Raw genomic sequence first — 19,187 nt, 5'->3', positions numbered from 1 at the left:
CTAGTCGTTCCCATTTCCACACCTTTCGACATCTCACCCATATTAGATAACGCTCTCCTCTCCTCTCCTCTCCTCTCGTTCTGATTGGTTTCACATGTGTGGAAGTGTACTGTGGGTAATGAGGGGAGAGGCCTTGGGGCATTATGGGGGGCGGGGGGGGGGTTTCCCCCACCCAACGCTGCCTTGCATGCTCCTCTGTTTGGCTGGCTGGGTGCACAACTACCACCCCCACCCCACCCCACCCCACTGAAGGCCTCGGCTTTATTCCCTAATCCACGGCCGTACCCAGCGGCCGCAGCCATGCCCGTACATTCTTCACACCTCGTGATGACATGGAGTTCATTCCTGGGGATTTCAGAGCACACACAGCAGCAGCTGTCAAAAAAAGAGAGAGAGAGAGAGAGAGAGAGAGAGGGAGGAAGAGAGAGAGAGAGAGGGAGAGGAGGGAGAGGGAGGGAGGGAGAGGGAGGGAGAGAGAGAGAGCGAGAGAGAATTTGTTACTTTTTTCTGTCTGATGATCTATGTTACCACCCTGAGTGAGTGTGAGTGAATTTGTGTGTGTCAGTCTGGGCTGTTTTGGGGGAATATGACCTGGATTTGATTCCGCTGGCTCACAGTGCTGCCTGCCTGTGAAGATGGTGGGGCGGTGGGGGTTAGGTGGGGATGTTGGGGGCTAGGTGGTGACGGTGGTTGGGGTGAATGTGGATGTTCCTAAAGCAGGGCTGTCCAGGTGTCCCCAGAAAGGGTCTGCGTGTGTCACGGCACGGCCTGGCGGTGTCCTACACCACATAAGGGATCAGTGCCCTTGTACAGATACCCTAGGCAGTAGAAGTAGTGTATGTGGCATCAAGTCTCAGCGTAGGCTGGGTAAACCCTATCGGATCAGCCTGTGATTTGGATTTCGACCTGCAGCTCATGCTGAAAACCTGCATATCTATCCCTCCAGTTTCCTGTCCACATCCTCTGGGTCCAATCACAAACTAGCTTATCTAAAAGGATCTCCCGGATATTTGGTCTGATTGGTTGAAGGACTATCCAAAAGCCATTTGAACGCCCATTTATCACGCCTCTTGTGCGGTAGAAATAAAGCGCAGACTCCCCAGACTAATGTTCAGTCTTAAAAGATTGAGCTTAGTATGGTGATAGCCAGACTAAATATACCCAGCTGTTACGTAGCTGTGCAGAATGTACGTTAGATAAACCTCCCCCTTTACACCTCAAGAGATGTGCTAGTAAGAAATGCTAATAAGAGATGCTAGCATTCATGGGTTTTAGCTGCCTTGCTTGCGAGCTTGCCCTCCAATCCAAGGTGCCGCTCATCAGCCAACCAAATTATCGAAGCAACATTGCACGGGAGTTGAGTGAGGTCTGGTCCCTCGTCAGTCAGAGAAACCGATCATTTCCTCTCCTGAATTAGGTGCTGAAAAGACAGAGGGTTTAGCAGCTAAGCTAAGATGTCATCGCTTTCTGTAGCATGTTGCTAACTATGTTGCTTGGCTGCGTTGTGGGTTTTATTTTTAAAAGTAATATAGTACGCATCAGCCGTGTGCTCTGTGTTTGCCTGAGGAAGTTTGTTTTTGTCCTCCAATGTGACTGCAGTTAAGGCAGCAGCTGTATCAATTGGCACGGTTGTTTTTAGCCTTCAATGTGACTGCAGTTAAGACACCAGCTGTATTAATTGGCATGTTTGTGTGATCAAGTGTCTTGAGATGTCAGCCCTTGGGTGGCCAGTAACCGCACAGAGTCAGAGAGATCAGTGACCAGTCCCGAGACATCCATAGTTCGGGATGTACCAGTCCGATACTGATGAGGAGACCGGTCCGATACTCATTTCGATAGCCGGTATTGGTGACTATTTTCCTACTGGTTCAAATGGTGCTGATATCACTGTAAAATATAACACAACCCCCTTAATAGCACACATAAAATAACGATCTCAGTGTCTTCCACACAGCCTATCAGCCAAAAGACAGGGCACTTGGTACTGGCCCAAGCTGTTGGTATCAGGACTGAAGAGTCATCAATGCAACTACTGTTTGAATGGAATGTTTGCACCACATCATTCAAATTGGACTGTTCAAAGAAAACGTGTTCGCCACGAACGTTCGCCACCGTTTGCCAAATTTGAAGGCACCCCAGAAGAGCAGAGGGACGTAGGGACATACTGTAGGGTTGACCTGCTGTGTTCTCTCCCACACTTATCCAGCAGATCTGTGAGGTCCTCTGTGAGGTCCTCTCAAGGAACAGCATCTATTAAACATACCTGCTGAATACCAGAGCACCTCTAATGGCTCTCTCTCTCTCTCTCTTGCTATCCTGCTCCCTCATCTGATCTCTCTCTCTCTCTCTCTCTCTCTCTCTCTCTCTCTCTGTGTGTGTGCTAGTAGTTGTGTGGTAGTGGAGGATAGCACTCCTCATGACCTGACCAGGTCACGTCGTCCCTCCTTCGCCAGGCTCACCCTCCCCTGCATGTATGTTTCATGCCTTCATGTCCATGAGTGTGTGTGTGTGTGTGTCTGTGCATGTGTGTGTGTGAGAGAGAGAGAGGGCGCATGTGACACAGCCCCCCTCCATAGGACATGCTGTACAGTGATGACCGACTCTGATGTGAGTGTTGACAGATAGCAGGACTCCTGTGATCGTGTCCAGTGTTTGCCCACTACTGGCTTGAGCCAGACGCTTGTATTGCTGTTGTGGTCAAAGGAAAAAGAGGCTCCGAGCATTTGGAAACCGTTGGGTTCAATAAGAGCCTGCGTCTGGGGGCTCAGGCCAGACCCCTTGTGCAGCGTGGAGCACAATTGTTTCAGATTTCATGGGCTTTAACAGGCTGAAAAGTTTTTATTAGTGATTTAAGAAGGATTGTAAGTGTAACTCATAAGATCTCCTAAACCACCTCCTTCTGGCTAAACCCCCCTCTTCCTCCTCTTATTTTTTTCTTTTTTGTGATCAAGCCTCTCCTCCCTCACTTAATTTTTCTCTCTCTCTCTCTCTCTCTCTCTCTCTCTCTCTCTCTCTCTCGTTCACTTTCCCTCTCGGCCTTTGTCTCTTTCCCTCTGTCCCCCCTCCTGTCCTCCGTGGCTAACACCTTTGGGAAAAGTGATCTTTGGCGAAAGCTGTGCTGTGCTGTGCTGTGCTGTGCTGTGCTGTGCTGCGCTGTGCTGTGCTGTGCTGTGCTGTGCTGCGCTGCGCTGTGCTGTGCTGTGCTGTGCTGTGCTGTGCTGCGCTGTGCTGCGCTGTGCTGCGCTGTGCTGCGCTGCGCTGCGCTGCGCTGCGCTGTGCTGCTCTGTGCTGTGCTGTGCTGCGCTGTGCTGCTCTGTGCTGTGCTGTGCTGTGCTGTGCTGCGCTGCAGTGGGTGTGTGCATATTTCTGCTGTCTGGCCCCTGACCCACTAACAGCACAAAGGCCTTTGTGAGCCGCCATGTCCGCTCTTGCAGATCGCTCTCTCTTGCTCTCTCTTGCTCTCTCTTGCTCTCTCTCTCTCTCTCTCTCTCTCTCTCTCTCTGTCTCTGTCTCTCTCTCTCTCTCTCTCTTGCTCTTTCTCTCTCTTTCTCTCTCTCTTGCTCTCTCTCTTCCTCTCCTTTCTTTCCTCTCTCTCTTTGCTCTTTCCTTCTCTTTCTCTCAGACACACATGGCGACACACACACACACACACATACACACACACACACACACACACACACACACACACACACACACGACCCACAGCAACCAGAGCCAGGTCCAGACCTTCAGGTAGTGTTGCTTTCGTCAACGAAAATTATGACTAAATATCGTCGTCAACGAACTTTTTTCACGTGACTATAACGAGACGAGACGCAACGTAAATGCTGGCCATGTGACGATGACTATAATTAAATTTATAAGGCAATATCGTTGACGAATAAAAACGAGACTAAATGTGGTTTACAAAATAAAAAACATGCTAACATCTCTCTTCATTTTCGAAGACCAGAAGGACATGAATGTTATAACATTATTTTGAGTCGTTTAGTCGTGTTATTATTTTGCAGTAGGCTATTTCTGTTTCTGTCTCACTTCAGGGGCGCATCAGGTTGCATGGTCTGATTATCATACCAGAGGACCAGCGTTTCTCGCGTGGGCCTGTTGGTCATATCTGGTGCTTCTGTCACTCATCTGATCATATTTGATCATGTAGCAAAGGAGTGGTAGATGTATAGCCTATCGTTATCGCTAATATAAGCTAAGAAATATAGGCTGCGCGTTCAGTCCGTTAGATTGGCAACTCTCTCAGTTCAACTTTGCACTAGGCTATCTCACCTCCGCATGTAGATCTAATTCAGATGAAAATGTTAACAGGCAACTGCAGATTTGATTAGTGTGTAGCCTAAGCTTCTGTCCAGCTGATGCTAGCGCTGTCATATAGCCTACAATAATAACATTATTCCACCGATCAGCAACGAAGTTCTAATCATAGACACATTTTTAATGGAACCTTGGCTTAGTAGGCTATCTAATGTTGTGTGGGAATTGCAAGAAAACTATTGAAAACAATTCCTTACCAACCACACAAGTGCGCGTGTGTCGCTTATTTAAACGGTAGAAAAACTGAATCAAAGACGGTGCTGTTCATCAACAAAATCAGCATGGAGTTAAAACGTAATTTAAAGTCCCACGCATTTAAAGGGGCAGCGACCACTCAAGGCATAGTCTACCAAAACTGAGTGATGAACGTGAAATGCGTTTTATAGGCTACAAAACACTGCATTAAGATGACAATTGTGTGTAACCACGCTTAGGCTACCTAGTTAATGGTGAAATAGCATCCACATTTACAGTATTCAATAACCTAAGGACAACTTGATCTTAAGTTAAATTGTTCTCAGAAAAGGAACAGCAGGTCTACAGAATATTCCAAATAGTCCTTTCATGGTGACAGGGGAAGACCAAACTCTGTGTAACATACCTGATTCCACTGTCAATGTTCACTGCCTATGTAACCTGTAATATTTGTAATTTTTTAATCCATGAAAATTAACCAAAATGTATCATTTCCTATTAAAGGGGTAGTTCAGAATTTTGGACATAGGACCTCATTTCCAGGTTAGCCAGTGTGATATTTATCAGTGGAGACCGTTATCTGCACATTTCATCCAGTCCTATAGTTTCAGAGTTCGCTGGTGCTATAGTGCCTGCCACTAAAAACAGTCTTACCCAGTCTATGGAGGAACAACCCCTTAAAATAGAATTGCATTAATAAAAAGATGCTAAAATCCAATTTTCATTGACTAAAACAAGACTAAAAGTCATTAGTTTTCGTCAACTAAAACTAGACGAAAATAAGACTAAAATGCTCATACTTTTAGTCGACTAAAACTTGACTAGACTAAAAGAGTATGAACGTGACTAAAACTGATAAAAACTAAAATGACAGCTTGACACAAAGACTAGACTAAAACTAAAACCAAAACAGGCCGCCAAAAACAACACTACCTTCAGGCCTTCTCTGCCTTTTTTTCTTTCTTTCTTTCTGGCCTTCTTTCTTTCCCTTTCTTTCTCTCTTCCCTTCTTTCCCTATTTTGTCTTCCTTTCTTTCCCTCTCTCCCTCTCTCTCTCCCCCATTATGATTTTGCCAGACTGAGCCGCAACACTGCGCAGCGCAGCGGCTTCCTACAAGAACTCGAGGAGCTCTTCCAGGAGAAAATAGCTCAGGGCTTGTTTGTGCACAGCAGCACGTGTTTCTCTCTCTCTCTTTCTCTCTCTCTCTCTCTCTCTCTCTCTCTCTCTCTCTCTCTCTCTCTCTCTCTCTCTCTCTCTCTCTCTCTCTCTGTGAGAGTGTAGATGGGGGGTGGGGGGGGGTGTTATTGGGTCATGAGAGTCGTTGTCACTGCTTCTCCATGATGAGATTAAGTATTTGCCCCCTAGGGGCAGAACTCCTAAATCCCCCGTCGTGCTGCCCCCCCCCCACACACACACACCTCCACCTCCACCCTCCTGCCCCTCCCTTCCGGCGGGGGCCAACCCACGTGACCTCACACCAGTTCCCCCACATCTGGACATTGACTTACATGCTACTGTGTGTATTTGCATTGCATTGTTTTCCAACTGAACGGGCCAGGCCTAACTGGGATTCCCCTGGCTTGGGAGCTTATTTAAAACATTAACATTGTGTGAGTGTCTGTGTGTGTGTGTGTGTGTCCATGTCCGTGTGTGCGTGTGTGTGTGTGTGTGTGTGGTTGTGGGACTTGGATTGAGAGGGAAGAGAGTGAGATTTCTGTGTGTGTGTCTGTTGATTTTAATGTGCTTGTAAGACTGTGTGTGTGTATGTGTGAAGAGACATAACAGGAGTGTTTATGTGTGTGTTTCTGTATGTGCTTGGGCTGGAGTGTGTGTTTATCTGTGGGTCAACTCTGCTCTGTGTTCTCCTCCTCCTCCTCCTCCTCCTCCTCCTCCTCCTCTTCCTCCCCCCACTTCTTGCCTCCTGTCTTCCTCCTTCCTTGCAGCCGATATGGGCTAAGCCCCTTAAGAGATTAGCCAATGGGAGCTCATTTTTTCCAGGCGCTTAAACTGGCGATATAATGCCCACCAGTGTGGTGCCACGGCGATCCGCTGACCCCGTCGGCATTGATTTTTAAACTGGTGCCCATCTGGCCGGGGCTGCCAACGTGCCCGCTGCAGCTCGCCAAACCTCACACACCACGGCGTGCCCACAAGCTCGTAAAAAGCACACCATGCTGTAAATTGCTTTTATGGTTCTGTGGGCTTTTTTTTTTTAAAGAAAAAAAAGTTTTAAGTAGTTGCTAATGATGTTTATTGGGCTCTGTTTTGCGTTGTTTTTTTTTGTTTTTTTTTAAACTTGCTGTTGTAGCTCTGCTGTGTGTACACAGAGGTGTTTTTGTGCGTGCGTGCGTGCGTGTGTGTGTGTGGTTGGGTGGTAGGGTGCTCAAGGTGTTGTTGTGAGTGACATGAATGAAAGAACTTAATGAACTAACAGAGCTTCTCTTTTTTTCTCTTTCTCTCTCCCCCTCTCTCCCTCTCTCCGTCTCTCAGGGCTTCTTCAGGAGAAGTATACAGAAAAACATGGTGTATACCTGTCACCGGGAGAAGAGTTGCATCATCAACAAGGTCACACGCAACCGCTGCCAATACTGCCGGTTGCAAAAGTGCTTCGAAGTGGGCATGTCCAAAGAGTGTGAGTACCTGTGTGTGTGTGTGTGTGTGTGTGTGTGTGTGTGTGTGTGTGTGTACTGTATGTATGGATGTCTCATTAAAGTGTATGTGTGTGTATGTGTGTGTGTGCTTGTGTTTTGATCACTCACTTTTTTTATGTGAGCTCAACTTTTATAATGCACTTGACTGTCTTACCAAGGTTACGCACGCACACGCACGCACACACCCGCACACACACACACACACACACACACACACACACACACACACACACACACACACACACGCATGCACGCCCTTGCTCTACACTGCAACCCCCCCAGAGACACTCTCTCCTTCCTCCCCGTGTCCTCTCCTTCCATCCTTCCCAGCATGCCTTGTGGCCCACTTTTCATGTGTCAGAGAGTAGCGTTGCGTTGCGTCCCCCGGCTCAGCCCTCCTCTCTCCGATCGATAGAAGCGTTTTTCTCCGCTCCGCCTAAGGGCTCCTGTTGGGGGAGGGGGCCCACTACTGCCACCTGCTGGCCAGGCAGAGGAAGTGTCCCCCGTCGCCACTGACAGCGGAAGGAGAGGACTTAATGCCTGACGTCTCCAGAGAGCGTTTGTGGCCTAATGAGGACACACAAATGATCTGTGTACCGCTGATGTTGTGAAAGCCAGAGGGCTTTCTCTCCCGTTCTCTGCGTTTGTCGTGTTTGTGTTGTGCCCTGATTTTATATTCAGCCATGTTTATTTTATGTTTACTGAGCCAAAAATATATAATTTCTTTCAAATCTTTTATGAGGAGCAGAGGGAAAGGGGAAATGATATACATCCTGATTTGTATCAAATAATAATATTGTTTGTGTGTAAGAGGGGGGGAATTAGAATGGAATGAGGGAAGGACGGACAGGAACATTTTGTGTCCTAATGATGTATGTGTGTGTGTGTGTGTGTGTGTGTGTGTGTGTGTGTGTGTGTGTGTGTGCATGGCATGACATGAGTGTTCATTGTTTGGCCCAAATGCTCACTGCCATGATGAGACTGTTGGTTTGAGCTGCCGTCATGCCATTGGCTGGGACAGGCCCATCACCCAACCCAACCCAACCCAATCACCTCTCACCGCTAAATCTCATTCTGAACTCCTGGCAAAGCCGCGGGCTGGCTGTTAGAGCGATGGGCTATGTGTGGCTTTGTGCTGTTTTGTCATTCATATCCAACACAACCTCTATACACACACACACACACACACACACACACACACACACACACACACACACACACACACACACACACACACACACACACACACACACACACACACACAGAGAGAGAAATGATTGACACACACCTGCACACACTGTACTTACGGACACATGTACACACACATGCATGGCCATGCATCCTCATGAAGGATGTAAACATGAGGCCTAGCACTGGAGATGAAGCAGAAGAGCGGGAGAGCGGGCTTGCACTGTTGGTAGCAGGGCAGCAGCTAACATGCGTGATATACACTTTCAACTATGTAATCTAGACATCGGAGACATGACATATAGAACCAGCTGCAAGCATGGTTTACTCTGTGTTTGTGTGTGTGTGTGTGTGTGTGTGTGTGTGTGTGTGTGTGTGTGTGTGTGTGCGTGCGTGCGTGCGCGTGCTGTGACTGATTGGGGATCTGGGCTAATAGTTCTTTAATGGCTTCATTAGATTGTGTTCTCTGGGCCCATGCTGGTTCCCTTTCCCCTGGAGAAATGAATGTGTGCCTGTGAAAACAAGAGAGAGAGAGAGAGGGGGAGAGAAAGAAACAAGGAGAGGGAGAGAGAAAAACAAGAATGCAAAGGGGAAGAGTGGAGGAGAGGAAAGAAAGTCATTTTCCTCGTTGTGAGACAGGCTCACCAGTAATGAGGCTCCTCACACCCACAGGGGAGAACAGGACATCTCAGGCGAGAGATCCAATGAAGAGTAGAGGAAGAGAGAGAGAGAGAGAGCGAGAGAGAGAGAGACTCAGTGGAAAAGAGAGGGCGATGAGAGAGAGGGAGATTGAAAGAGAGACTGTGAAAAGAGAGATGGAGAGAGTGAAAAAGAAAGGGTAATGGAGAAGAGAAACACAGGTGACTGAATGTTTTTTGTCAAAGGAGGTCGTCTTAAGATGCTGAGGCAGAGAAACTGAAGTAGAAGTTTTGGGAGAGGAGAGGAGAACTGGGAAACTCCGCAAAGGAGGAGAGGAGAGGAGAGATGTGTGAGGAGGAGAGAGGAGAGATGTGAGGAGAGGAGAGATGTGAGCGGAGAGGAGAGGAGAGATGTGAGCGGAGAGGAGAGGAGAGATGTGAGCGGAGAAGAGAGGAGAGATGTGAGCGGAGAAGAGAGGAGAGATGTGAGAGGAGAGGAGTGTGAAGAGAGGAGTGAGAGGAGAGGTGTGTGAAGAGAGGAGAGGAGAGATGTGAGAGGAGAAGAGATGTGAGGAGAGGAGTGTGAAGAGAGGAGAGGAGTATGAGGAGAGGAGTGTGAGGAGAGGAGTGTGAAGAGAGGAGAGGAGAGATGTGAGAGGAGAGGAGAGGAGAGATGTGAGCGGAGAAGAGAGGAGAGATGTGAGAGGAGAAGAGATGTGAGGAGAGGAGTGTGAAGAGAGGAGTGAGAGGAGAGGAGTGTGAAGAGAGGAGAGGAGAGATGTGAGAGGAGAAGAGATGTGAGGAGAGGAGTGTGAAGAGAGGAGTGTGAAGAGAGGAGTATGAGGAGAGGAGTGTGAGGAGAGGAGTGTGAAGAGAGGAGTGTGAGGAGAGGAGGAGTGTGAGGAAAGGAGTGAATAGTACTCTGCAGCATAAAATAAAGAGAAAACAAAGAGTGCAGAATATTAAAGAGGAGAAAGAAGAAGAAGAAGAAAATGTAAGAGAGAGAAAAGAAAAAGATAATAAATAACAAAGGAAGGTGGAGGAGAGGAAAGACTGCGGATGAGAGAAGAGGAGGAAGAGAGAGAGAGAGAGAGAGGGAAGAAGGGATGCGGAGAGGAGATGCAGTGGGAGGCCTGGCTAAGCCCGTTAAGCCGTTAGCGCAGGCCATATTTGTCATGTGACGTGATTAGATTAGTGTGGCTGTAACGTAAACAGAGGTCGTTTGTCAGCGTTATTAACGGTACCATCCGCCAATGCTATTCATCACCACACTCCCCTCACTGCCTGCAGCGTGTGTGTGTGTGTGTGTGTGTGTGTGTGTGTGTGTGTGTGTGTGTGTGTGTGTGTGTGTGTGTGTGTTGTGAGATTGCTGGTTTTGGAGGTGGTCTGAACACTGTATTGTTTTGGTTCACTGCAGTAGGGGAAGTTGGTGTGCAAGTGATCTCTCTCTGTGTGTGTGTGTGTGTGTGTGTGTGTGTGTGTGTGTTTCATCACCATGAGATGCGTGTTCTCTCTTGCCTCCACTCCCCTACATACATTTTTAATATCCATGTGCCTCTGATTGTGTGCAACACATGCAGCCTGTGCTTAGGTTTCAAGCATTGGGTAAGGGATCAGTGCTCCTCTGTGTGTGTGTGTGTGTGTGTGTGTGTGTGTGTGTGTGTGTGTGTGTGTGTGTGTGTGTGTGTGTGTGTGTGTGTGTGTGTGTGTGTGTGTGTGTGTGTGTGTGTGTGTGTGTGTGTGTGTGTGTGTGTGTGTGTGTGTGTGTGCTTGCGCACGCATGACAAGGAGAGATGTGACATGAAACACACGCACGCACGCACGCACGCACACACACACACACACACACACAGGACTAGATGCTGACACTGGAGCATGAAGACTGAGGGACCACAGAGAATTCCATTTCTCCCATCCCTACCTGTCTTGTTCTGCCCTGTGTGTGTGTGTGTAGGAGAGAGAGGTGTTGTTAGAGTAGCAGAGAGAGAGAGGGAGAGGGAGAGGGAGAGAGAGAGGGAGAGAGAGTGGTGTTTCTCTGGTTTCCTCTCATCTCTGGTTGTGCATGCTCAGCAGCTCGCTGGTTCCCACTCTTAAGCTCTTTTTCAAGTGTCACTTCAAAGCCGCTCTGCTTCCTTACACGTCTGCCATCTCTCTCTCTCTCTCTCTCTCCTGTCTTTTCTCTCTTCCTTGGTCGCTCTCATTTCCTTTCTCTCCCTTTCTCATCCCCTCTCTCCCTCTCTCTTTCTCTCTGTCTCACTCTCCTTCCATTCTTTGAATTGACTCTGTTGGGGGACTGAGTGTATCTCTGCTCTGTCTCATCCTCTCTTTCTCATCCTCTCTATCTCTCTCTCTCTCTCTCTCTCTCTCTTTCCATTCTTTGAATTGACACTATTAGGGAACTTAGTGTAACTGTCTACCCTCCCAGCTCTCTGGCTGCCTACTGTGCTTTCACTCTCACATAGGACTTTGCCACCACCCTGTGGCTGGTCGTGGTATTGCCTGTGACTTAAACTCTCTGCTCGTTGGTCGTGATGCAATAATGTGCCGATGCTATATGTTGTTTTCCGGATCCAACTCGTCCCAGACTAGAGCTGCTTGTTATTTTACAACGACAATCAAAGAAACATTGTCTTTCTGCTACTTACTAGCTGCCTCAACCTAATGGCATCCTATTTTCGCAGAGGCCTGGACGTTTCCCCTGGCTACATAATCTAGCTGCACAGCTACACTGTTTGCTCTTAGAGATCAGCAAATGTTTTGTTTTGTTTTACCCTCACTAACAAGGAGGTGATGGTGACAAGGTTTACAAGTTGTGGAAATCAGCTGGCTGTGCTCGTTAATGATTTTGAACCACAACAACAAAAAAAAAGCCGTCGGGGCCTGTGACGTCGGACTTAACAACCAAATTGAAAACATTAAGACTGTAACCGTAAACAGATGAATTCAGGAAATGGACCGTAATTATCGGCTATGTGGATGTGTGTCAAAGAGGAGTATTTTTGGCAGGGAAATAGTAACCTTTATCATTTTAGCATTGCACACTCCCCTAATTGGGTTTAGCTGTGTGCCATCTAAGGGGGATCACATGCTACCTAATCTTCCTCTCAGGCACAAGTTGAGCGAGTTCAGTGGCTCACCGCGGCAACACAATGGGGTCGCTTGTGCTCAGTCTTGTCCTGCACTGACATTCGAGGTGCGCGTTTAGCGCCTTTACGCCCAGATGACGACATCAGTCTACACACACACCCCCACACACACACACACACACACACACACACACACACACACATGAATGGCTATCTCTATGCATGGACTGGGCTGTGACTTTCATGGATTTCAGACGGTCGCAGCTGGGCATGCTCTTCCTGCTGCCCCAACATCTGTTTTGTTTAGTTTATGGGATTCACACATTTTTATTTTTATGGACCCATCTTCTCTTTTGTCGTTTTTTTTTTTAACTTCTATTAACTGTTTTCCTTGGTTTTGCCTTTTGCTTTTACTTTGGTGATGGTCAATGTTTGTGTGTGTAGTTTTGTTGTGAAACTTTCAATATTAAAAAAAATGGGACTGATGAAAAGCTCCTCACTTTACAGTCCTCCCCAGTAGGAGTCCGTGTCCACATGTCATGAGTGTGCGATGGTGGTATGGGGGTTTTTGTGCGCGTTTTCCTGAATGCCGTCTCTGTGCGTGTCTCTTCTGCAGCGGTGCGGAACGACCGCAACAAGAAGAAGAAGGAGGAGCGGAAGCCTGAACCCTGCTCGGAGAGCTACGCCCTGACCCCCGACACGGAGGACATGATCGAGCGCGTGCGCAAGGCCCACCAGGAAACCTTCCCCTCGCTCTGCCAGCTCGGGAAATACACGACGGTGAGACAACACGCACACACACACACACACACACACACACACACACACACACACACACACACACACACACACACACAGCTAGATGAGCTCCCAATATTTATATTTTAACCCCATAAATTAGTTGCGACAAGACTTGAAAAAAACTTAGCCAGTCACGTTGGCTATTGCCATTTTTGCTTTGTGTCAGTAACCCATGTCAGTAGAGGGCGGTTTTCATGGACAAGATGAGCCCTCAAATACTTCTATCCTTCAATCTCTCGTGTGTGTGTGTGTGTGTGTGTGTCTGCAGAATAACAGTGCGGAACAGCGTGTGTCGCTGGACGTGGACCTGTGGGATAAGTTCAGCGAGCTGTCCACCAAGTGCATCATCAAGACGGTGGAGTTCGCCAAGCAGCTGCCCGGCTTCACCACACTCACCATCGCCGACCAGATCACACTCCTCAAGGCCGCCTGCCTCGACATCCTGGTCAGTCAAATCTATTCAGCTCAGTTCAGTTCAATTCATTAAACTTAATTGACATGGTCATTTGAAAAGAAATAATGTTACCAAAGCAGATACAGCACAGACATTTTGACAACAGCAGAACATAAAACTATAATAAAACTAAAGCGAAAACATAACCGCCTCCCGGATCTAGACGGATCACTCCCAAAATGTAATCATTAATTCTTCCTTGGGTCATATCTGACCTTCCCTGAAAATGTCATCGAAATCCATCTATAACTTTTTGAGTTATCTTGCTAACAAACAAACAGACAGACAGAAAGACAAACAAACAAACCCAGATGAAAACATAACCTCCTTGGCGGAGGTAATTACATAGAATTATACTGTATAACAATATGGGTACAGACAGACAGACGTGAGTCACTGCTGTCTTGCCTTTTCTCTCTCTTTTTCTTTCTTTCTTTCTTTCTTTCTTTCTTTCTCTCTCTCATATTCCCTCTCTCACTCCCTCTCTCTCTTCTACTCTTCCTGACCCGTGTCCGGTTGTCTTCTCTGTTGGCCGCTCAGATTCTGAGGATCTGCACGCGGTACACCCCCGACCAGGACACCATGACCTTCTCGGACGGCCTGACGCTGAACCGCACGCAGATGCACAACGCCGGCTTCGGCCCGCTGACCGACCTCGTGTTCGCCTTCGCCAACCAGCTGTTGCCGCTGGAGATGGACGATGCCGAGACAGGGCTCCTGAGCGCCATCTGTCTGCTGTGTGGAGGTAGGAACATCCAGAGCACTAGAACACAGTCCTTTTTAGGACCTCCACTTGGTGGCCATCTTGCAATGCATTTTGGGCAGTTGTTGGGCAGCTATTATTTTGTATCTTTGAATAGCGCACTCAGGGGCTGGAAGTCATACAAAAACTGTATTTTAAACCGCAACAACATTATAGGTACTGACGAACAAAAAAAGAAAGACAAATGTTTCGGGCCAAGCCCATTGAGACACTGAGGATGAGCTAGGCCTGAAACGCTTGTCTTTCTTCTTTTGTTTGTCAGTGCCTATAATGTTGTTACGGCTTTTTTAAAACAGTTTTTGTATGACTTCCAGCCCCTGAGTGCGGTCTCTACCTTTTTTAAGACTTGACTGAAACTTTTCAGAGTCACGCACCGGTGGGCATAACATAAACCATTAGACAAAGGGCACAGACGCCATCTCTACCTATGTATCTTTGAGTACAGCATAATAATTTTGTATCCCTGCCACTTAAATGAACAAAAACAAAGTAAACAAATATGTAAAATTATGACTGGTTCATGAGGCTGACGTCAGTGATCTAAGTGAGTACCCAGGCACTGATGTAGGTGTTTGTGTGTGTGTGTGTGTGTGTGTGTGTGTGTGTAGACCGACAGGACCTGGAGCAGTCGGACAAGGTGGACGTTCTGCAGGAGCCTCTGTTGGAGGCGCTGAAGCTCTACGTGAGGAACCGGAGGCCCCACAAGCCCCACATGTTCCCCAAGATGCTCATGAAGATCACCGACCTGCGCAGCATCAGCGCTAAAGGTACACACACACACACACACACACACACACACACATACACTCTCTCATGGCATTGCTGAAATATGACGTTAAAATTCTGACCCTCCTCCACTCTCGTCTTCATCTGTCTGTCTCTCTCTCTGTCTCTCTCTCTGTCTCTCTCTCTCTCTCTCTCTCTCTCTCTCTCTCTCTCTCTCTCTCTCTCTCTCTCTCTCTGTCTCACAGGGGCGGAGCGTGTGATCACCCTGAAGATGGAGATCCCGGGCTCCATGCCCCCGCTCATCCAGGAGATGCTGGAGAACTCGGAGGGCCTGGACGGCCGTGAGGGCGGTGGGGCGCGCGGCGGCGGCGGCAGCAGTGGTGGGGGCGCCCCTCCGGGCAGCTGCAGTCCCAGCCTCTCCCCGAGTTCCGAGCAGAGCAGCCCGCCGGCACCCTCGCCCTCGCCCTCCCCCTGATCTGGACCCACGTCTCTCCGCCCCCACCCCACCCCCCAACCCCGCCTTCTCCCTGCCCTGCCCCACCCCACCCCACCCCAGCCTCACACACACCTCCACCCTGACCCCACCACACAAGAAACAACCAAACCAAACCCAGGCTCCTCTGGAGAGAAGGTATGGGGAGGAAAAAAAAGAAGAAACCTTCAGCGTGAAATTGGAGCCCTTTTTAAGCAGGCCCTCGGGCCGAGCTGGGTCGGGCTGGACCAGAACATTCGGACCAGCTCTGCTGGACCCGCACTCGGACCCACCGCTGACTGAGTTTCCTCAGTTCTGTTTTTTGTTACTGTAACTTTGGGGAGAGCGGGGAGGCCGAGGGGGCCAAGGGTGGCTTGGGACAGGCCACAGCTGGTCAGTCACCTGGCTGGACTGGGGTGGAGTGGAGTGGAGTGGCTCTGAGGTAATATTGGTCCGGATGACCATGGGAACCTCTCTCTTGAAACTGGAATCGCAGTCCGAGGTCCAAACCTGCTGAGCCAAGCGCCCGGGCCTCTGTGTGTGTGTGTGTGTGTGAGTGTGAGTGTGTGAAGGGGGGTGGGGTGGGGGGGGGGTGCTAGACTGGGGACTGTGTGGTCAGGCCCAGCCAGCCTTGTTCTCTACGGATCCGGATTTGGCGCTGGTCAGTGCATCCACCTCCGCTCCGCTCCGCTCCGCTCCACACAGCCCTGAGCCGTCCGCCGCTTTCAGGACCCCGCCTCTGCACACCCCACTGTCCAGCTCTGGACCGCTGAGCCGAACCGACTCGCCATGGGCAAGAACAGGAAGTCAGGCGCTTTTTCTGCTTCCTGTATATCTGTGTGTGCGTGCGTGCGCTTGACCACGCCTCCTCCTGTACGGGCCCCTCCTCCCTTTTGGATCCTGAGATACCGATTGGCTGTTTTGGACTTTGGCTGATCCTTCCCTCTAAAGAGAGGAGGAGAGAGAGGGAGAGGGAGCCCCGCCGGTCAGGCAGGAGATCTCCCGTTATCCAGATGTTGTCAGGGACGTTTCAAAACTTTCGAAACCCTTTCTTTTCTAATGAGAGATATATGAATATATAAAATATCTATATTGACAGAATTAAGAACATGATGAACATTTGAATTGTCTTAGGTGGAATGATGCATTAAAATCATTTGTTTTTCTTTCTTATTGATTATCGTCCCTCAGAGTTAGATAGAGTTGTGTTGACTCCACCATCACCCCTCCTACACACGCGCACACGCACACACACACACACACACACACACACACACACACACACACACACACACACACACACATGCACACACACGCACACACACACACACACACGCACACACACACACACACACACACACACTCACTCACTCACTCACTCACAGAATTTGTATTCACACCTTGCGGACTGATGTGGTCACTTCTGGGACTGTTGCTGTAGAAGTGACTGGATACTGTTCACGTCATGCACATCAGGGGCTCGGTCACTGACTGTCCAACAAACCAGTTCAAATCACCAGACTCACCAGCTGTAAAGAGTACTGTTATGTTCATGTCCATGAGAGAGACAGAGACAAAGCGAAAGAGAGAGAGAGAGAGAGAAATGGAGAGAAAGTGGTGCAGAAGAGGTGATTCTGACAGTGAAGAGAAATTGAAGATTGCCTTGTGAGTGTTTCTGGTCATGTCCTGTCAGATGATGCAGAGATAGGAGACTATTGCCAAGGAGGACATGATGTGCAAGATATGTATTCTTCTGTTGGTCTCTGGGGAGGTTGATCTCTGTCAATGTGTTAATGCCTTTCATATGACCTTTATTTCTTCTGTTTTTGTGTTAAGTTTTCAGGGGTGGGTTTGAGGACTGTGGGGGGTCCTAGGGTTAGGGTTGGAGTTGAAGTGGGGTGAACTGGACTGAACATTCTCCTACAGAGCTAACTGTTTTAGCTGCTAACTGCTTGTTCTCAAGAGTTAGAGTAAGTCCTCAAGGATGCTGGTTCTCTCATCCCACGATTGGATACCCAACCGAAACCAGCTGCATTGTTTTCAAAGAACAAATCAGATGCTCCATTTCCCTCACCACTGAATGTGATGCCCCCCCCCCCCCCCCCCCCACGATCCCCCCCAAATCCAGCCTCCCTACTCCCAACTCACTGTGTGTGTATCATGTCCTTACTGTACATGTGTCCCAAACAACAGTACTGCCTCTACAACAACACACACACATTCAGTGCACAGCACAGCACAGCACAGCACCGCACCCCACAACATAACTGCCTCTATTCCGTTCAAACACCTCCTAACTCCTACCCTGTACGGCTCCCTGTAAACCTCACAAGAGATGTACGCTGAAATAAAGCTCGGCTCAGCGAAGCATCAAAGTGCGCCTAGTCACATTCTGGCAAAGGGACATGCACTACAGGAAGTGTGTAGATAAGGAATGGGGTTCCGTTAGTTCACATTATAGGAAAGCACTTCCTTGGAATTATTCAGTGTTTCGGCTTCAGTGTGTCATTACTGGAGGCCGTTGAGATTTTGACTTAACCACAACGTAAGGACGGAACACTTGACTTTTTCACAGTCCTATTCTTAAACAATAAACGAAATGATGACGTGAGCTTTTGGGTGTTTACAGTGAGCTATACAGGGGTTTTCTCCTCTCTCCTCCCCCCACCAACATCACTGCCTCCTAGCAGACAATCACCTAACCTGTGGCCAACAGCACTGCCTCTGTGAACACTTCATCCTCGTGTGGGCGAGCAAGCCACGGCTGCACTGCCTCTGCACTGTGTGTTCAGTGGAACCACGCTGCCCGAACGCATCATGGGGTTTTAGAGTTAAAAAAAAAAAAAGTAGTAAAATAAACAAAGAAACAAATACGTGTAAAATCACAAACAGCTACGCAAAATCACTGTGTCACAGCCAAAGCAGGGTCTCTCTCCCTCACACACATACACACATGCACGCACACACACACACCACAACCAACATCAACTTTCTCTCTTTTTTCCTCTCGCTGTCTGTCTTTTCCCTCTACCTGTTTCTCTCTTTCACACACACAAAGGATGGACAGCTGCCCAAGGCAACAACCCTCTCACCCCTCACAACCAAGGCACAACTCTCTTATCTCTTTCCTTGACACTTGTAATACAGCTGGACGCACAAAAATGAAACTGTTATTATTGTCAGATCCTTGGATGAAGAGAATGATGATGATGTTTAATAAAGAATCATGTTTTGTGTGTGTTTATGATAACATTGAAACTGTCTGGTCTTTTATTTTACTCAACGAGTCTCCACCGTGAACCTCCGAGTGCGTTTTGGTAGGCTAGTATTATGGTGTTTGCATCATTGTACACTGACCATTAGTACAGTGGTTAAGGCAGATGTCTTGTAATGTAAACGATGCAGGTTCCCGTGGGAGTCGCACATGTATTTGTGTCTGACCAGTGGAACGTGGAAATAACCCTAATAAGTAATGCCGTGTAACCAGTGTTGGGAAGGTTACTTTAGAAATGTAATGTGTTACAGTTACAAGTTACCCTGTTTAAAATGTAATAGTAGTGTAACTATTTGAATTACTTTTTCTGAGTAATGTAACTAATTACTTTTGATTACTTTTTGATTACTTTTCCGATTTTGTAATGATATATAGTCCCCAAATCCATGCGAAGATTTGCAGAGCAGTTCTGTACAAGCGCACATGGCAGCAAGGGCATTCAATACATGAATTAGCATCACATTTTTTGTGAGGATAATATAATGATAATCATAACACGTTTACAGACAGGCATGTAGGGCTACGCTGATGGCGCTGTAGACGTGATAGAGAAGGTCCCGTATCAAACTACGGCTGTGGAGGGAAACAGTTCTTTTTACATACAATATTCTTTGCA

The 19,187-nt window shown here is 48.1% G+C and overlaps 1 protein-coding gene across 5 annotated transcripts in view; it reads left to right on the top strand.

Moving 5' to 3' along the window:
- Window positions 1–18,547, top strand: part of rarab (retinoic acid receptor, alpha b) — a 169,680-nt gene extending 151,133 nt beyond the window's left edge. For all 5 annotated transcript variants that reach the window (XM_062532319.1, XM_062532317.1, XM_062532318.1 and 2 more), the window contains 6 exons: window positions 7,009–7,150; window positions 12,698–12,861; window positions 13,151–13,327; window positions 13,877–14,081; window positions 14,708–14,866; window positions 15,071–18,547. In XM_062532319.1, the coding sequence (XP_062388303.1) occupies window positions 7,009–7,150; window positions 12,698–12,861; window positions 13,151–13,327; window positions 13,877–14,081; window positions 14,708–14,866; window positions 15,071–15,300 (1,077 nt within the window). In that variant the 3' untranslated portion in view covers window positions 15,301–18,547. The remainder of the gene's footprint in view (window positions 1–7,008; window positions 7,151–12,697; window positions 12,862–13,150; window positions 13,328–13,876; window positions 14,082–14,707; window positions 14,867–15,070) is intronic.
- Window positions 18,548–19,187: the final 640 nt, after the last annotated feature.

This window comes from Sardina pilchardus, chromosome 3 (genome assembly GCF_963854185.1).
Source record: "Sardina pilchardus chromosome 3, fSarPil1.1, whole genome shotgun sequence".
Taxonomy (NCBI): Eukaryota; Metazoa; Chordata; class Actinopteri; order Clupeiformes; family Clupeidae; genus Sardina; species Sardina pilchardus.
This window is presented reverse-complemented; position numbering and strand designations above follow the sequence as displayed.